At 47.5% G+C, this 17,812-nt stretch overlaps 2 protein-coding genes across 6 annotated transcripts in view; one reads left to right on the plus strand and one right to left on the minus strand.

Annotated features, from left to right (window-relative positions):
- On the plus strand, positions 1 to 7,392 carry LOC139396873 (golgin subfamily A member 7B-like). Of its 3 annotated transcripts, none has more exons than XM_071143793.1 (5): positions 1 to 35; positions 1,697 to 1,822; positions 2,008 to 2,160; positions 4,901 to 5,002; positions 6,788 to 7,392. In XM_071143793.1, the coding sequence occupies exons 1-5, from the start codon at positions 24 to 26 to the stop codon at positions 6,965 to 6,967; spliced, it is 573 nt and encodes a 190-aa protein (XP_070999894.1). In that variant the 5' UTR covers positions 1 to 23; the 3' UTR covers positions 6,968 to 7,392. The 3 variants fall into 3 exon arrangements, with proteins under 3 accessions (XP_070999894.1, XP_070999896.1, XP_070999895.1); XM_071143795.1 differs by having other exon boundaries at positions 6,784 to 6,953; XM_071143794.1 differs by lacking the exon at positions 6,788 to 7,392 and having other exon boundaries at positions 4,901 to 5,241.
- The window catches only part of LOC139396871 (cartilage acidic protein 1a), a 15,825-nt gene continuing 3,015 nt past the window's right edge, over positions 5,003 to 17,812 (minus strand). Inside the window, exons 7-15 of one of the 3 annotated variants that reach the window (XM_071143790.1) lie at positions 17,666 to 17,802; positions 17,022 to 17,158; positions 16,742 to 16,824; positions 16,240 to 16,340; positions 12,964 to 13,132; positions 12,370 to 12,515; positions 11,015 to 11,054; positions 10,098 to 10,247; positions 5,003 to 5,028 (exon numbers count right to left, since the gene is read on the minus strand). In XM_071143790.1, the coding sequence (XP_070999891.1) occupies positions 5,018 to 5,028; positions 10,098 to 10,247; positions 11,015 to 11,054; positions 12,370 to 12,515; positions 12,964 to 13,132; positions 16,240 to 16,340; positions 16,742 to 16,824; positions 17,022 to 17,158; positions 17,666 to 17,802 (974 nt within the window). In that variant the 3' untranslated portion in view covers positions 5,003 to 5,017. Of the gene's footprint in view, positions 5,029 to 8,713; positions 8,943 to 10,097; positions 10,248 to 10,590; positions 10,876 to 11,014; positions 11,055 to 12,369; positions 12,516 to 12,963; positions 13,133 to 16,239; positions 16,341 to 16,741; positions 16,825 to 17,021; positions 17,159 to 17,665; positions 17,803 to 17,812 lie in introns of those variants that run through there. The other 2 variants (XM_071143789.1, XM_071143791.1) reach the window with 2 other exon arrangements.

Genomic DNA, 17,812 nt, shown 5'->3' on the forward strand with positions numbered 1-17,812 from the left:
GCCTAACGCCGTCAGATGGAAACATGGCGACAGAGGTGAGAATTAATAGACTAATCATATATCGTCTTCTTCAGCCTGTCTTTCCCTTTACCTCTATGGGCGTATGGTTGTATTGTCTTCCATGTGAGCAGGTAGCCTTGTGGAGACGGTTGTAACCTATATTCTGAACCGTTTGAATGGCGTTTGTCAGTAACAGCAAGGTTAGCCCTATGATAGAAAGGATTGTGTAGCATACAATCATTTCAATCTCTGTTACCCAGCAACAATAGAAATCAACACAACAGTTGTTTATTTACGTATAAAAAGTTAATTTCGAATATAACATTTGCTCAAACGGGTCAGGCAGGCAGGTTCATTTTGGCAAATAAATCATCTGCTTTGATTAGAAATGGAAGGCTTGTCATTTTAACACTTCTTCGGTCACCCTGACCGACATGGCATGTGAATATCATATAATCCCTATATCATTATATTGCCATATTAAAGGCGTCGGGAGGCTACGTGCCTGAATAGAGGTTAGTTAGAGGAATTGTCTTTGTAGCACGAACGGCATTTTACAGGGCTGTGTAGCCTATGCTACAACTTGTGCTTGAGAATAGGGATAAACAAGCAATCCTCGCGCCGTTAAGCTGTTTTGGTGAAAGCAGAGCTCTTATTTTTTTTGTCTCTAGAGTTCCGCCGTTAATCCGGTATAGGCAGGCTGGCCCGTGCTAGTGCTGAAACCTACTAAAGAGATATCAGCACCGTGGACAGCAACCCATTGAGGTCAAGGAGAGAAAATCTCCGCGTTTACACGGATCTTTTCATTTCCGTTATTCGGTCCAACTGCCCTTTTTATTGCCTTTCATTCATCGACACATTGGGGAAACAAGCTTGACGAACCATAACAGCCTAAACTAGTTTCCCAAAGCAAGAAACTAGACCCCCCCCCCCACGCCTAAACGGCTAGGTCCACAACTATGGACATCAAGCTTCATTATGGGGGGGGGGGGCGGACCATTTGGTGCCATCGTTGGCCTATTGAGCCTTCTAACCCTGCTCTTACAGAGATTGATTTGTTGTGAGCTGTTCTGTGATGTTGGGCCTTCTTCTCTTGGCTCAATTCCATGATCTGGCTGCTGTAGCAGTGTGCATGGTCAGAGGAGAGAGAGAGAGAGGTAGACAAAGAGCTACAGAGAGAGGAGGGGGAGAGAAGAAAGGAGAGAGGGAGAAGAGAGAGGGGACGGGAGAGAAGAGAGAGGGGAAAGGAGAGAGAAGAGAGAGGGGAAGGGAGAGAAGGAGAGAGAGAGCTACAGAGAGAGAAGACCAGTTAGAGAGAGAGGAGAGAGAGTGTGTCTGTGTCTGGGCCGTGATCCAACGGACTGCCAGACAGACTTTGATTGAACACCTCTCCTCTATCATCGTATACCCCTAAAGACTACATCAGCCACTGTTTGTATACATTACCTTTTGAACAGAGAGTGTGTGTGTGTGAGAGAGAGAGAGCGAATGAGCAGTTTAGTTTTATTCTCATGGTGAGTCATACACACTGCTTCCTCAGAACCAGAAAGTTATATTATTAGAATTCTATCCACAATCTCTCTCTCGCTCCCCCTCTCTTCCTCACACTCCTTTCTCTCTCCTCTCTCTCTCCCCAAATATGGGTGGGTGGGTGGGTGGGTGTGTGCGCGCTCTTATGTGTGTTTGTGTCCTGTAGTTCCATAACCTCCAAGAGTTGAGGCACAGTGCATCTCTGGCCAACAAGGTGTTCCTGCAGAGAGACTACAGTGATGGGACCACCTGCCGCTTCCAGACCAAGTTCCCTTCTGAGCTGGAGAGCAGGGTGGGTAGTCTAACACACACACACACACACACCACACCACACACACACACACACCACACCACACACACACACCACACCACACACACACACCACACACACACACCACACACACACACACACACACCACACACACCACACACACACACATGGCTGAAAAGACAGCTGACTGAGTGTCTCTCTGTCAGATTGAGCGGCCGTTGTTTGAGGACACAGTGAAGAGGTTGAATATCTACTATGCGGAGGCAGAGAAGATGGGAGGCCAGTCCTACCTGGAGGGATGTCTGGCCTGCGCTACAGCCTACCTCATCTTCCTCTGTATGGAGACACGCTATGAGAAGGTGAGACCGGGCTAAACCACCACAATATAAACACAGTAGAACTTCAGTAAGACCACAACATAAACACAGTAGAACCACACAGTAGATCCACAACACTAGAACCACACAGTAGAACCACACAATAGAAACACATTACGACCACAGTAGAACCACATAGTAGAACCTGAGGCCCAAAACACCAGTCTCAACGTCAACAGTGAAGAGGCAACTCCGGGATGCTGGCCTTCTAGGCAGAGTTGCAAAGAAAAAGCCATATCTCAGATTGGCCAATAAAAAGAAAAGATTAAGATGGGCAAAAGAACAGACACTGGACAGAGGAGCATCCCGGAGTCACCTCTTCACTGTTGACGTTGAGACTGGACAGAGGATTCTGCCTAGAATGCCAGCATCCAGGGGTCGCCTCTTCACTGTTGACGTTGAGACTGGACAGAGGAATTCTGCCTAGAAGGCCAGCATCCCGGAGTCGCCTCTTCACTGTTGATGTTGAGACAGGTGTTTTGCGGGTACTATTTAATGAAGCTGCCAGTAGAGGACTTGTGAGGTGTCTGTTTCTCAAACTAGACACTCTAATGTACAGTCGTGGCCAAACGTTTTGAGAATGACACAAATATTAATTTTCACAAAGTCTGCTGCCTCAGTGTCTTTAGATATTTTTGTCAGATGTTACTATGAAATACTGAAGTATAATTACAAGCATTTCATAAGTGTCAAAGGCTTTTATTGACAATTACATGACGTTGATGCAAAGAGTCAATATTTGCAGTGTTGACCCTTCTTTTTCAAGACCTCTGCAATCCGCCCTGTCATGCTGTCAATTAACTTCTGGGCCACATCCTGACTGATGGCAGCCCATTCTTGCATAATCAATGCTTGGAGTTTGTCAGAATTTGTGGGTTTTTGTGTGTCCACCCACCTCTTGGGGATTGTTGTCAATGGGATTAAGGTCTCAGGAGTTTCCTGGCCATGGACCCAAAATATTGATGTTTTGTTCCCCAAGCCACTTAGTTATCACTTTTGCCTTATGGCAAGGTGCTCCATCATGCTGGAAAAGGCATTGTTCTTCACCAAACTGTTCCTGGATAGTTGGGAGAAGTTGCTCTCGGAGGATGTGTTGGTACCATTCTTTATTCATGGCTGTGTTGTGAGGAAAAATTGTGAGTGAGCCCAGTCCCTTGGCTGAGAAGCAACCCCACACATGAATGGTCTCAGGATGCTTTACTGTTGGCATGACACAGGACTGATGGTAGCGCTCACCTTGTCTTCCCCGGACAATTTCTTCCCCGGATGCCCCAAACAATCGGAAAGGGGATTCATCAGAGAAAATGACTTTACCTCAGTCCTCAGCAGTCCAATCCCTGTACCTTTTGCAGAATATCAGTCTGTCCCTGATGTTTTTGCTGGAGAGAAGTGGCTTCTTTGCTGCCCTTCTTGACACCAGGCCATCCTCCAAAAGTCTTCGCCTCACTGTGCGTGCAGATGCACTCACACCTGCCTGCTGCCATTCCTGAGCAAGCTCTATACTGGTGGTGCCCAGATCCCGTAGCTGAATCAACTTTAGGAGACGGTCCTGGAGCTTGCTGGACTTTATTGGGTGCCCTGAAGCCTTCTTCACAACAATTGAACCGCTCTCCTTGAAGTTTTTGATGATCCGATAAATGGTTGATTTAGGTGCAATCTTACTGGCAGCAATATCCAGCAATATCCAATGATGACGGCATGTGTTTTCTTGCAGGTAACCATGGTTGACAGAGGAAAAACAATGATTCCAAGAACCACCCTCCCTTTGAAGCTTCCAGTCTGTTATTCAAACTCAATCAGCATGACAGATTGATCTCCAGCCTTGTCCTCGTCAACACTCACACCTGTGTTAACGAGAGAATCACTGACATGATGTCAGCTGGCCCTTTTGTGGCAGGGCTGAAATGCAGTGGAATTTTTTTTTGGGCGATTCAGTTCATTTGCATGGCAAAGAGGGGCTTTGCAATTAATTGCAATTCATCTAATCACTTGATCATTTGATCACTTCATAACATTCTGGAGTATATGCAAATTGCCATCATACAAACTGAGGCAGCAGACTTTGTGAAAATTAATATTTGTGCCATTCTCAAAACACTTGGCCACAACTGGACTGTCCTCTTACTCAGTTGTGCACCGGGGTCTCCCACTCCTCTTTCTATTCTGGTTAGAGACAGTTTGCTCTGTTCTGTGAAGGGAGTAGTACACAGCGCTGTACGAGATCTTCAGTTTCTTGGCAATTTCTTGCATGGAATACCGTCATTTCTCAGAACAAGAATAGACTGACAAGTTTCAGAAGAAAGTTCTTTGTTTCTGCGTGTGTTAACCCTTTTGCAATTATGTTTTCTAATGATCAATTAGCCTTTTAAAATGATCAACTTGGATTAGCTAACACAACAATTGGAACACAGGAGTGATGGTTGCTGATAATGGTTCTCTGTACGCCTCTGTAGATATTCCATTCAAAATCAGCCGTTTCCAGCTACAATAGTCATTTACAACATTAACAATGTCTACACTGTATTTCTGATCAATTTCATGTTATTTTAATGGACAAAAAGAATAGCTTTTCTTTCAATAACAAGGACATTTCTAAGTGACCCCAATATTTTGAACGGTAGTGTATGTTCCTTACTTTGTCATACTGTCTCCCTCTTTTGTTATTTCTTTCTCTCCCTGTTCTCTCTCCCTTTCCTCCCCCCTCTTTCTCAATCTCCCCCAGGTGTTGAAGAAGATAGGCAGGTACATCCAGGAGCAGAATGAGAAGATCTACGCCCCGCGAGGTCTACTCATCACTGACCCCATCGAGAGGGGCATGAGGGTCGTATCCTTACAGCTACTACTGCTGCTCTGTGTGTGTGTGAGAGAGACAGACAGACAAAGAAAAACAAAGACAGAGATGACTAAAAAGACAGAGATGAAGAAAACAATATAGACAGAGAGGGTGAACAGTACACATGTATGAGATTTAAAGAGGGAGAAAGAGATGGAGCGAGAGAGATGAAGAGTCAACAGTACATGTGGGCTCCCAAGAATAAGGATCTTGTACAGTGCGTGTGTATTGGATAGACCCAGACCCTCCCTATAGACCCAGACCCTCCCTATAGACCCAGACCCTCCCTATAGACCCAGACCCTCCCTATAGACCCAGACCCTCCCTATAGACCCAGACCCTCCTTATAGACCCAGACCCTCCTTATAGACCCAGACCCTCCTTATAGACCCAGACCCTCCTTATAGACCCAGACCCTCCCTATTGACCCAGACCCTCCTTTTAGACCCAGACCCTCCTTATAGACCCAGACCCTCCCTATAGACCCAGACCCTCCCTATAGACCCAGACCCTCCCTATAGACCCAGACCCTCCCTATTGACCCAGACCCTCCTTATAGACCCAGACCCTCCTTATAGACCCAGACCCTCCCTATAGACCCAGACCCTCCCTATTGACCCAGACCCTCCTTATAGACCCAGACCCTCCTTATAGACCCAGACCCTCCTTATAGACCCTCCCTATTGACCCAGACCCTCCCTGTTGACCCAGACCCTCCTTATAGACCCAGACCCTCCCTATAGACCCAGACCCTCCTTATAGACCCAGACCCTCCTTATAGACCCAGACCCTCCTTATAGACCCTCCCTATAGACCCAGACCCTCCTTATAGACCCCGACCCTCCTTATAGACCCAGACCCTCCTTATAGACCCAGACCCTCCTTATAGACCCAGACCCTCCTTTTAGACCCAGATACTCCCTATAGACCCAGACCCTCCTTATAGACCCAGACCCTCCCTATAGACCCAGACCCTCCCTATAGACCCAGACCCTCCCTATAAACCCAGACCCTCCCTATAGACCCAGACCCTCCCTATAGACCCAGACCCTCCCTATAGACCCAGACCCTCCCTATTGACCCAGACCCTCCTTATAGACCCAGACCCTCCTTATAGACCCTCCCTATTGACCCAGACCCTCCCTGTTGACCCAGACCCTCCTTATAGACCCAGACCCTCCCTATAGACCCAGACCCTCCCTATAGACCCAGACCCTCCCTATAGACCCTCCCTATAGACCCAGACCCTCCTTATAGACCCCGACCCTCCTTATAGACCCAGACCCTCCTTATAGACCCAGACCCTCCTTATAGACCCAGACACTCCCTATAGACCCAGACCCTCCTTATAGACCCAGACCCTCCTTATAGACCCAGACCCTCCCTATAGACCCAGACCCTCCCTATAGACCCAGACGCTCCCTATAAACCCAGACCCTCCCTATAGACCCAGACCCTCCCTATAGACCCATACCCTCCTTATAGACCCTCCCTATTGACCCAGACCCTCCCTATAGACCCCGACCCTCCATAGACCCAGACCCTCCTTATAGACCCAGACCCTCCTTATAGACCCAGACCCTCCCTATAGACCCAGACCCTCCCTTTAGACCCAGACCCTCCCTATAGACCCAGACCCTCCCTATAGACCCAGACCCTCCCTTTAGACCCAGACCCTCCCTTTAGACCCAGACCCTCCTTATAGACCCAGACCCTCCCGATAGACCCTCCCTATCGGAGTGTGTTCCTTCCTTTAACCCCATCCTGTCCAGATAGAGATCTCTATCTATGAGGACCGAGGCTCCAGTGGCTCCTGCTCAGGCTCCAGCTCTACGTCCGGCAGCAGTGCTCGGTGACCGGGTACATGTCACCTCCTCGCCACCTCCCCGGTCCCTGGAACGCTACACCCAACCACAGTGTTCGGTGACTGGGTCCACGGCACCTCTACCCCCCTGATCCCTGGAGCTCTACAACCCTGGTCCCTTAGAGAACCACCCCGACAGCAGTGCTTGGTGGGCTGGGTATGCCTCACCTACCGCAACCACAATGGCCCTGACCGTAACAAACTTGAGCTAACCGACCGAACATTCGATCGCAACTGAACCACATGGACCGAAGCAGATCAAGCTGAATCTATCAACGTTGGGAATACTGACGATTTAAAATTGCATTTTGGTTACGTCCCAAATGGCAGCCTTTTCAGGCCCTGGTAAAAAAGACACTATATAGGGAGCCATTTGGGACACACATCCTCCTATAGTGCACTAGTTTGGGGCTCTGGTTAAAAGTAGTGCACTAGTTTGGGGCTCTGGTAAAAAGTAGTGCACTGTGTTTGAAGATAGTAGTGTTCAAGATAGTGACTAGGGTGTCATTTGCTAGGGAACGATGATGGACTACTACTACTAATAGGGAGCCATTTGGGATGTAGCACTACACAGCTCGGCTGAGATGTAAACCACATGGATGGGCTGATAGTAGCAAACAGATGAATGCAGCTCGTTCCATCCAGAGACATATATATTAGCCTGTATAAATGGCTCAGGTACCATCCACTGGTCAGTGTCATGATGCAGCTTGGTATCAAACACTCCACAACCCAGCTAACCTCTTGTCTTCAGTGCTGAACCACCAGCTCTCCTAGATCATGATTATGCAAATACACAGCTACCTGTATAGACTGTGTAGCATCCTTTAACATAGTGTTGTTCAGTCCTGGTGTTTTAGTGCTGGTCTGGAACAAAAGCCTGCACCAGGACCCTGTAATAAAGTCATGAACAATTCTTCCTGCACGCGCACAAACACTCCTTCCTTTTTTGCTACACAAACCCTCCTCCAAAGAACCATAAACTGCCAAAATGTCATTATTTATTGATGTGATGCGCCTGCCTTTTTATTTTCATCTGGGACATGTTTATGCAAAAGTAAGAGAACTGGAACCTTCATAAAAGTAGAGAACTGGAACCTTCATAAAAGTAGAGAACTGGAACCTTCATAAAAGTAGAGAACTAGAACCTTCATAAAAGTTGGAACCTTTGTTGGAACCTTCATAAAAGTAGAGAGAACTGGAACCTTCATAAAAGTAGAGAACTGGAACCTTCATAAAAGTAGAGAACTGGAACCTTCATAAAAGTAGAGAACTGGAACCTTCATAAAAGTAGAGAACTGGAACCTTCATAAAAGTAGAGAACTGGAACCTTCATAATGCTTGTTGTTGTTGTTGTTTGATACTCGTGTCAAGAACTTTAATAAAATAACTACTGCTCTTCCATCACTCCATTTTAACATGAATGTCATTATTTATTTTTTGGGGTTTTGAATTCCATGTCATTTCAGTGGAATAGACGTTGAATTGAATTCTCTAGTCTGGTAAGTATCTTCTCTCTCCCCAGAACCTAATCAAGCATCTGATGCAATTATGTGAGATTTTCGATCTGGGTTTCCGAGATTTACATTCAGTATCACACCGTTTTCAAACTGTTACAGACAACATGCCTAAACGTTCCATTCACGTCTTATTATTTGATCCAACTGAGCATGCCCCCCCCCCCCCCCCCCCCCCAAAAAAGAAGAAGTGCATAGATGTCCAGAGTTGAGGGGTCACTCCTTCTAGCATCATACATGTCAAAGTTCATCCGGTATGACCTTGACACTCCTGGAGCATCATTGAGTCCAGTGGGAGGGCTGTGGTCAAAAGTGATAGTGATTGACCAGGGCTGTTGTCAAAAGTAGTGCACGATATAGGGATTGACCAGGCTACCATTTGGAACTCAGTCAAGCAATCCCCATGGAGGCATGTGACTGAGGGGCCCTTAGCCTCATATCTCCATTCAGACCATGGAGAGGGCCAGTAGAAACAGGAGGGAGAGCCCAGAGAGGAGGGGCCCCGGCCGGGGTGAGGAAGAGCGGACCCCCTGGAAGAACGGAGCTACAGCTGCAGAGAGATGGAGAAAGAGGGTAGTAACGAGTGGGTACCGTCTAGGGTTAGTCTGAGGGTAGTAACGAGTGGGTACCGTCTAGGGTTAGTCAGGGTAGTAACGGGTGGGTACCGTCTAGGCTTAGTTTGAGCGTAGTAGCGAGTGGGTACCGTCTAGGGTTAGTGAGGGTAGTAACGAGTGGGTACCGTCTAGGGTTAGTGAGGGTAGTAACGAGCGGGTACCGTCTAGGGTTAGTCTGAGGGTAGTAACGAGTGGGTACCATCTAGGGTTAGTCTGAAGGTAGTAACGAGTGGGTACGGTCTAGGGTTAGTCTGAGGGTAGTAACGAGTGGGTACCGTCTAGGGTTAGTCTGAGGGTAGTAACGAGTGGGTACTGTCTAGGGTTAGTCTGAGGGTAGTAACGAGTGGGTACCGTCTAGGGTTAGTCTGAGGGTAGTAACGAGTGGGTACCATCTAGGGTTAGTCTGAGGGTAGTAACGAGTGGGTACCATCTAGGGTTAGTCTGAGGGTAGTAACGAGTGGGTACGGTCTAGGGTTAGTCTGAGGGTAGTAACAAGTGGGTACCGTCTAGGGTTAGTCTGAGGGTAGTAACGAGTGGGTACGGTCTAGGGTTAGTCTGAGGGTAGTAACGAGTGGGTACCGTCTAGGGTTAGTCTGAGGGTAGTAACGAGTGGGTACTGTCTAGGGTTAGTCTGAGGGTAGTAACGAGTGGGTACCGTCTAGGGTTAGTCTGAGGGTAGTAACGAGTGGGTACCATCTAGGGTTAGTCTGAGGGTAGTAACGAGTGGGTACCATCTAGGGTTAGTCTGAGGGTAGTAACGAGTGGGTACGGTCTAGGGTTAGTAACGAGTGGGTACCGTCTAGGGTTAGTCTGAGGGTAGTAACGAGTGGGTACGGTCTAGGGTTAGTGAGGGTAGTAACGAGTGGGTACCATCTAGGGTTAGTCTGAGGGTAGTAACGAGTGGGTGGGTACTGAGGGTAGTAACGAGTGGGTACGGTCTAGGGTTAGTCTGAGGGTAGTAACGAGTGGGTACCGTCTAGGGTTAGTCTGAGGGTAGTAACGAGTGGGTACTGTTGGTAGGTAAAAGGAGAGGGAACGAGGGAGGAGAGCACCAGGCATATCATCAGTCCCCTCCATCCCTCTCTACTCACCCACACATGCCCTCCCGTCCTTGGTGGGCTTGTGGCCCCTGGAACATGTCTTCCTGGGGCCACAGTTATAGTGGCCGTAGGTGTTGCTGCAGACTGGACGGCTCTTAGGGCACACTGGGGGCCCACTCTGTTGCTTACACTCGTTGTTGTCTGGGGGAGGGTTAAGGAGGGGGGTGTTAAGGATTTCATCCCCAACAAACATTTGGTTGATAAAATATTTTAATCAACTAAATATTTCCTTGAAAGAGTCTGATTCACTAGTTGTTGTCTGGCACGGGGCAGGGGAGGGCCAGGGTGGTTGGTGAGGGAGTAAGGAGGGGGAGGGGGGTAGTGTGGCATGAGGTAGTGAGACAAGGGGAGGGTGAATAGAGGGGTTGGGGGGGGGGGGGGCAGTGTGAGGGAGAAGGGTCAGATGGGAGGGATGGAAAAGGTATGGGAATAATTGATTACAGATAAGATGCTGTGCTTTGAAAAGACTGTTGGATTCCATCGATGTTGTTGTATTGATTTATTAGGGATGGTTAATTATTCTAAAACAAAGAAAACAGCAAAGGGGAACAGTTTGACTTGTCAAGAAAAACTAAGGAAAGTAGAACAATGAGGTAACACTTACAGAGAAGATGACACTTATGAAAGATCGAAGCAAAACAGAGATAATCTACTAGTTCAAATGACAAACAACATGGAGTGTCATTGGTCTTCGACAGTATACATTATCTTGATGACAAGGCATATTTTTATTTTGCTTCAAGGCATCTCATTCACTGCCCTCATATACCTGCAGAGATAGAGAGGACCAGAGAGGAGCGAGAATGAGAGAGCGAGCGGAACTTAATTTATTAATCTGTGTGTTTTACTATATTGTAAATGTTGTTATATTCCATCTATTCTCTGCCAGACAAGACAGATCTACATACCTGCACAGCGGCCATTCTTGACAAAGAATCCTTCCCCACACTGAAAAAGACCAGGACGTCAGTTCAAAGACATTTCCCAGCACCGCCATTTTGAATGCTAACAGAATGTAGTTGATGATTCAGTCTCTTGTATTTCATCTGATGCTCTTGGGAGAAAGTCTAACATGCTGACTGCACCGGGCGTCCGCATGTTGATTTTGTCCACCCACACCAGACGCGATCAGAACACGCAGGTTGAAATATCAAATTAACTCTGAACCAACTACTCATTTGGAGACCAGTTGAAAAGCATTAAACATTTATGGCAATTTAGCTAGCTTGCTGTTGCTAGCTAATTTGTCCTGGGATATAAACATTGGGTTGTTATTTTACCTGAAATGCACAAGGTCCTCTACTCTGACAATTACTCCACAGATAAAAGGCTAAACCGAGTTTGTTTCTAGAAATCTGTCCTCCTTCAGGCTTCTTCTTCTTTGGACTTTATATGGCTGTTGGCAAACAACTAAGATGCATTACCACCACCAACTGGACTGGAGTGTGGACCTCCGTTCATCTTTCAATCACCCACGTGGGGCCTCCGGGGTGGCGCAGTGGTTAAGGGCGCTGTACTGAGGCGCCAGCTGTGCCACCAGAGACTCTGGTTTCGCGCCCAGGCTCTGTCGTAACTGGTCGCGACCGGGAGGTCCGTGGGGCGACGGATAATTGGCCTAGCGTCGTCCGGGTTAGGGAGGGATTGGCCGGTAGGGATTGTCTCATCGCGCACCAGCGACTCCTGTGGCGGAGTCGAGGTTGCCAGGTGCACTGTGTTTCCTCCGACACATTGGTGCGGCTGGCTTCCTGGTTGGATGTGTTGCTGTGTTAAGAAGCAGTGCGGCATGGTTGGGTTGTGTATCCGAGGACGCATGACTTTCAACCTTCGTCTCTCCCGAGCCCGTACGGGAGTCGTAGCAATGAGACAAGATAGTAGCTACTAAACAATTAGATGCCACGAAATTGGGGAGAAAAAGGGGTCAAATTCAACAACAAAAAAACAAAAAAAAAAAAACAATCACCCACATGGTTTATATGCTACTAAAAACCAATGAGGAGATGGGAGAGGCGGGACTTGCAGCAAATAGAATCAAGTTCTATTTTAGCGCCTTTTTAACGCAGACACTCATTGACGCGCGCGAGCACTGTGGATGCAATGATTGAATAACATGTAGGTGAGGTCCGCATGTAACGGTTAGGAATGTAATTAAACAGAAAAACGACTGTTGTCATTGGGTAAGAATGTAGTCGCTGGTGATGGATTGGCTGAAACTTTTACCCAGGGTCATAGTTCATATGTCATGGTGTAAGTCCGCAGAACGTACCTGGGTATCAGGGGTCAGCACAGACTCCTCCCCCTCTTTAGGGTAGCCAATCTCCATCACAGAGTTCATGTCACCAGGCTGCAGTGGGCGGGCCACGGAACGGCCATCCGGCCAATAGACCTCCACCACGGTGACCTCGTCCTTGCCTGTGAGCCAATGTGAAGAAAGGAAGATAAATACACAAGCTATCCAGCTAACTACTAGCTAATATGTCTACAAGATGTCTACTGCACAGGAGGTTGGTGGCACCTTAAATCGGGGAGAACGGGCGTGTGGTAATGACTGGAGCGGAATGGTATCAAATACATCAAATTATTTCAAGGTGTTTCATGCCATTCCATGTGCTCCGTTCCAGACATTATGAGCCGTCCTCCCCTCAGCAGCCTCCACTGCGCCCTATGCACTCGTGGAGATCTGAGAGGATTTGATTGGTAGAAGCAGTATGGCAAAACTTCCACATCCTAGCCAGAGGGGAAATTGGAGTAATTTTCGTATTGACTGCATCTATTAAATCCTTTCAGATCTCTACAAGTGCATAGGATCTAGGGGTCCATTTGGGATTAGGCCGTCAATGGGAAGTAAACAGGAAGTTACCCAGTCCAAAGTGGGCGACAGGCTCCATCTCACAGAGGTACCCCGAGCCGCCATCGATGATGCGCATGAGAGCCCCGCTCCGATTGGTGTAGGCCGTGACCCGGGCCCCGCGGGCGAAGGAGCCGAACCGCGTGCGAGGGATTACACGCAGCCAGTGATTGGACGAGCCCTGTCAGGGTCAAAGGTCAGAGGGTAAAGCTGATGGGTCAGGAATATGTCGGGTGATATCATGGGCCCTGTTCAAACACTTGAGTTCATTCTCCTTCCATATAAATATGATAATAAACAAGGAGATAACACACTGATTTGTAATCGTCGCCTTGCATTAAAATATCTAAATGAAATCTCATCCGCTTGCAGTAATTCTCCACCAGGGGACAGTAATGAGGTCGTGACCATGGAGAGAAAAGGGGGTCTGGATGGATAGAACCCGTTGTAGCAGGATCAGTACTCCAGCACTGCTGTTCAATCACCAATATTAGCATAGAGGTTGAAATAAGAAGAAAATGGACTACTTTAAAATGGAGAAAGCCCATGCTGTCACAGGAGCCATTATGGCTATACAGTATGGGTAAGACAGTACACTGTCCCGCTCTCAGCACATATCAAAGCTGCAGGCTAAAGTTAAATCTAGACTTGGTTTCCTCTATAGTAGTCGCTCCTCTTTCACCCCAGCTGCCAAACTAACCCCGATTCAGATGACCATCCTACCCATGCTAGATTACAGGTCAGCAGGTGAGGGTGCTCTGGAGCGGCTAGCTGTTCTTTACCATTCGGCCATCAGATTTGCCACCAACGCTCCTTATAGGACACATCACTGCACTGCACTCATCTCTGTATACCCGTCGCAAGACCCACTGGTTGATGCTTATTTATAACCCTGCCCCAAGATATCTATTGAAGCCCTCATCCTCCACATACAACATCCATTCTGCCAGTCACATTCTGTTAAAGGTCCCCAAAGCACACATATCCCTGGGCCGCTTGTTTTTTCAGTTCACTGCAGCTGGAACGAGCTGCGGCTGGAACGAGCTGCGACTGGAACGAGCTGCGACTGGAACGAGCTGCGACTGGAACGAGCTGCGGCTGGAACGAGCTGCGACTGGAACGAGCTGCGACTGGAACGAGCTGCGACTGGAACGAGCTGCGGCTGGAACGAGCTGCGACTGGAACGAGCTGCGACTGGAACGAGCTGCGACAAACACTCAAACTGGACAGTTTTATCTCCATCTCTTCATTCAAAGACTCCATCATGGACCCTCTTACTGACAGTTTCATCTCCATCTCTTCATTCAAAGACTCCATCATGGACCCTCTTACTGACAGTTTCATCTCCATCTCTTCATTCAAAGACTCCATCATGGACCCTCTAACTGACAGTTTCATCTCCATCTCTTCATTCAAAGACTCCATCATGGACCCTCTTACTGACAGTTTCATCTCCATCTCTTCATTCAAAGACTCCATCATGGACACTCTTACTGACAGTTTCATCTCCATCTCTTCATTCAAAGACTCCATCATGGACCCTCTTACTGACAGTTTTATCTCCATCTCTTCATTCAAAGACTCCATCATGGACCCTCTTACTGACAGTTATCTCCATCTCTTCATTCAAAGACTCCATCATGGACCCTCTTACTGACAGTTTCATCTCCATCTCTTCATTCAAAGACTCCATCATGGACCCTCTAACTGACAGTTTCATCTCCATCTCTTCATTCAAAGACTCCATCATGGACCCTCTTACTGACAGTTTCATCTCAATCTCTTCATTCAAAGACTCCATCATGGACCCTCTGACTGACAGTTTCATCTCCATCTCTTCATTCAAAGACTCCATCATGGACCCTCTTACTGACAGTTTCATCTCCATCTCTTCATTCAAAGACTCCATCATGGACCCTCTTACTGACAGTTTCATCTCCATCTCTTCATTCAAAGACTCCATCATGGACCCTCTTACTGACAGTTTCATCTCCATCTCTTCATTCAAAGACTCCATCATGGACCCTCTGACTGACAGTTATCTCCATCTCTTCATTCAAAGACTCCATCATGGACCCTCTTACTGACAGTTTCATCTCCATCTCTTCATTCAAAGACTCCATCATGGACCCTCTTACTGACAGTTTCATCTCCATCTCTTCATTCAAAGACTCCATCATGGACCCTCTGACTGACAGTTATCTCCATCTCTTCATTCAAAGACTCCATCATGGACCCTCTTACTGACAGTTATCTCCATCTCTTCATTCAAAGACTCCATCATGGACCCTCTTACTGACAGTTTTATCTCCATCTCTTCATTCAAAGACTCCATCATGGACCCTCTTACTGACAGTTTTATCTCCATCTCTTCATTCAAAGACTCCATCATGGACCCTCTGACTGACAGTTATCTCCATCTCTTCATTCAAAGACTCCATCATGGACCCTCTTACTGACAGTTTTATCTCCATCTCTTCATTCAAAGACTCCATCATGGACCCTCTTACTGACAGTTTTATCTCCATCTCTTCATTCAAAGACTCCATCATGGACCCTCTGACTGACAGTTTTATCTCCATCTCTTCATTCAAAGACTCCATCATGGACCCTCTTACTGACAGTTTCATCTCCATCTCTTCATTCAAAGACTCCATCATGGACCCTCTTACTGACAGTTTCATCTCCATCTCTTCATTCAAAGACTCCATCATGGACCCTCTTACTGACAGTTTCATCTCCATCTCTTCATTCAAAGACTCCATCATGGACCCTCTGACTGACAGGTGTTGTTCCTTTGCGTGATGTATTGTTGTCTCTACCTTCTGGCCCAATAATGTTTGTACCATGTTTTGTGCTGCTACCATGTTGTTGTCATGTTGTGTTGCTACCGTGTTGTGTTGTCATATTGTGTTGCTACCGTGTTGTGTTGTCATGTGTTGCTGCCTTGCTATGTTGTTGTCTTAGGTCTCTCTTTATGTAGTGTTGTCTCGCTTGTCGGGATGTGTGTTTTGTTCTTTATTTATATGTTATTTTTGTGTATATATATATATATATATATATATATATATATATATATATATATTATTTTTTTAAATCCCAGCCCCCATAGGAGGTCTTTTGCCTTTTGGTAGGGCGTCATTGTAAATAAGAATTTGTTCTTAACTGAATTGCCCTAGTTTAATAAAATAAATATATTTTATAAATATGTCAAAGATGCAAAGATATGCTGTCTATCTACCTCTATGTTAGTGACGCCGTCTATCTACCTCTACGTTAGTGACTGACCTGAGTGACCTTGAAGACAGAGATGGGCTGAGAGGCACTCTCCCCATGAGCCACCAGCAGGTCCAACTGACCGTCCCCGTCAAAGTCTGTTACCGTGGCACCTGTCAATCACAGAGTCAACACATCAAACGGCCAATCAAAAACAGGGCCTGTTTAACCCTAGTAAACCAGGGGAACTACCTGAACCAGGTGTGTTGTTATTTATGTTTTTAACTAATACTTAGCAAAAACAGAATACATTAGTTTAAGAAGACTTTATTAATCTTGTATAAAAGGGGAGTCAAACTCCATTTCTTGAGTGCCGAGTGTCTGCAGATTTTCGCTCCTAGTTTTCTTGATAAAGGAAGTTCATTGAAGAGTTAGGATCTCCTCTCACCTGGTTGTCAAGGTCTTAATTAGACACGGAAATAACAAAACCAGCTGATACACGGCCCCCCGGTAATTGAGTTTGACTCCCCTGTTGTATAGGGACCAAAATAATGAGTCTGCATGGTGTGGTTACCTGTACCCCGGCCCTGTGGCTCTGCTGCCTCCCCCACGTTTAGCTCCTCTATCTGGGGGTCAGCATCAGCCCTCCTGGCCACCCTGGAGGAGCAGGCAGGCAACACACATCAGAAACGCTTTCTCTCTCGCTCTCTCTCACACACACACACACACACACACACACACACACACACACACACACACACACACACACACACACACACACACTCTCTCTCTCTCACACACACACACACACACACACAGTTCAAGTCAAAGTTGGTGTCAAGGGTCAGAGGTACCTAAAGAGCCTGTTGGGGGCGTGTCCTCTGTAGGCGATGTTGTTGAAGAAGATGTCCAGCTCCTGGTCATTGTCAAAGTCAGCAGCAATGACCGTCCGCACAGGTGAGGGAGAGGAGAACGACCCACTGGCTACGTCCTGAGGAGGGAGCGAACAGAGAGGTTTAATGTCTTTGTTTCCATCCACTTCCCTACAATCTCTTTCTCCAACCTCCCTCTCCCATCCTGCTCTAAACCTAACTCCTCTCCAACCTCCCTCTCCCATCCTGCTCTAACCCCCACTCCTCTCCAACCTCCCTCTCCCATCCTGCTCCAACCCCCACTCCTCTCCAACCTCCCTCTCCCATCCTGCTCCAACCCCCACTCCTCTCCAACCTCCCTCTCCCATCCTGCTCCAACCCCCACTCCTCTCCAACCTCCCTCTCCCATCCTGCTCCAACCTCCCTCTCCATCCTGTTTCAACCCCCACTCCTCTTCAACCCCCACTCCTCTCCAACCTCCCATCCTGTTTCAACCCCCACTCCTCTCCAACCTCCCTCTCCCATCCTGCTCCAACCCCCACTCCTCTCCAACCTCCCATCCTGTTCCAACCCCCACTCCTCTCCAACCTCCCTCTCCCATTTCAACCCCCACTCCTCTCTCTCACCCTGAATCTCTGGTTGTTGTCCTGTAGGTACAGTCTGTGCTGGCCATTCCAGTTTCCGTAGACGATGTCAGTCTTCCCGTCAGCGTTAAAGTCTGCCAGCGCCACACCTCGGCCGTGCTGGTTGCGGTCCTCCACACCTACAGGGGG

Source organism: Oncorhynchus clarkii, unplaced genomic scaffold (assembly GCF_045791955.1).
Source record: "Oncorhynchus clarkii lewisi isolate Uvic-CL-2024 unplaced genomic scaffold, UVic_Ocla_1.0 unplaced_contig_11951_pilon_pilon, whole genome shotgun sequence".
Classification (NCBI taxonomy): Eukaryota; Metazoa; Chordata; class Actinopteri; order Salmoniformes; family Salmonidae; genus Oncorhynchus; species Oncorhynchus clarkii.

Bases quoted from the DNA above. Each gene is read 5' to 3' on its own strand.
- LOC139396873 (XM_071143793.1), top strand. The intron at 1,823-2,007 runs GTGGGTAGTCTA...TCTCTCTGTCAG, and splicing joins CTTCTGAGCTGGAGAGCAGG to ATTGAGCGGCCGTTGTTTGA. The intron at 5,003-6,787 runs GTATCCTTACAG...CTGTCCAGATAG, and splicing joins TCGAGAGGGGCATGAGGGTC to AGATCTCTATCTATGAGGAC.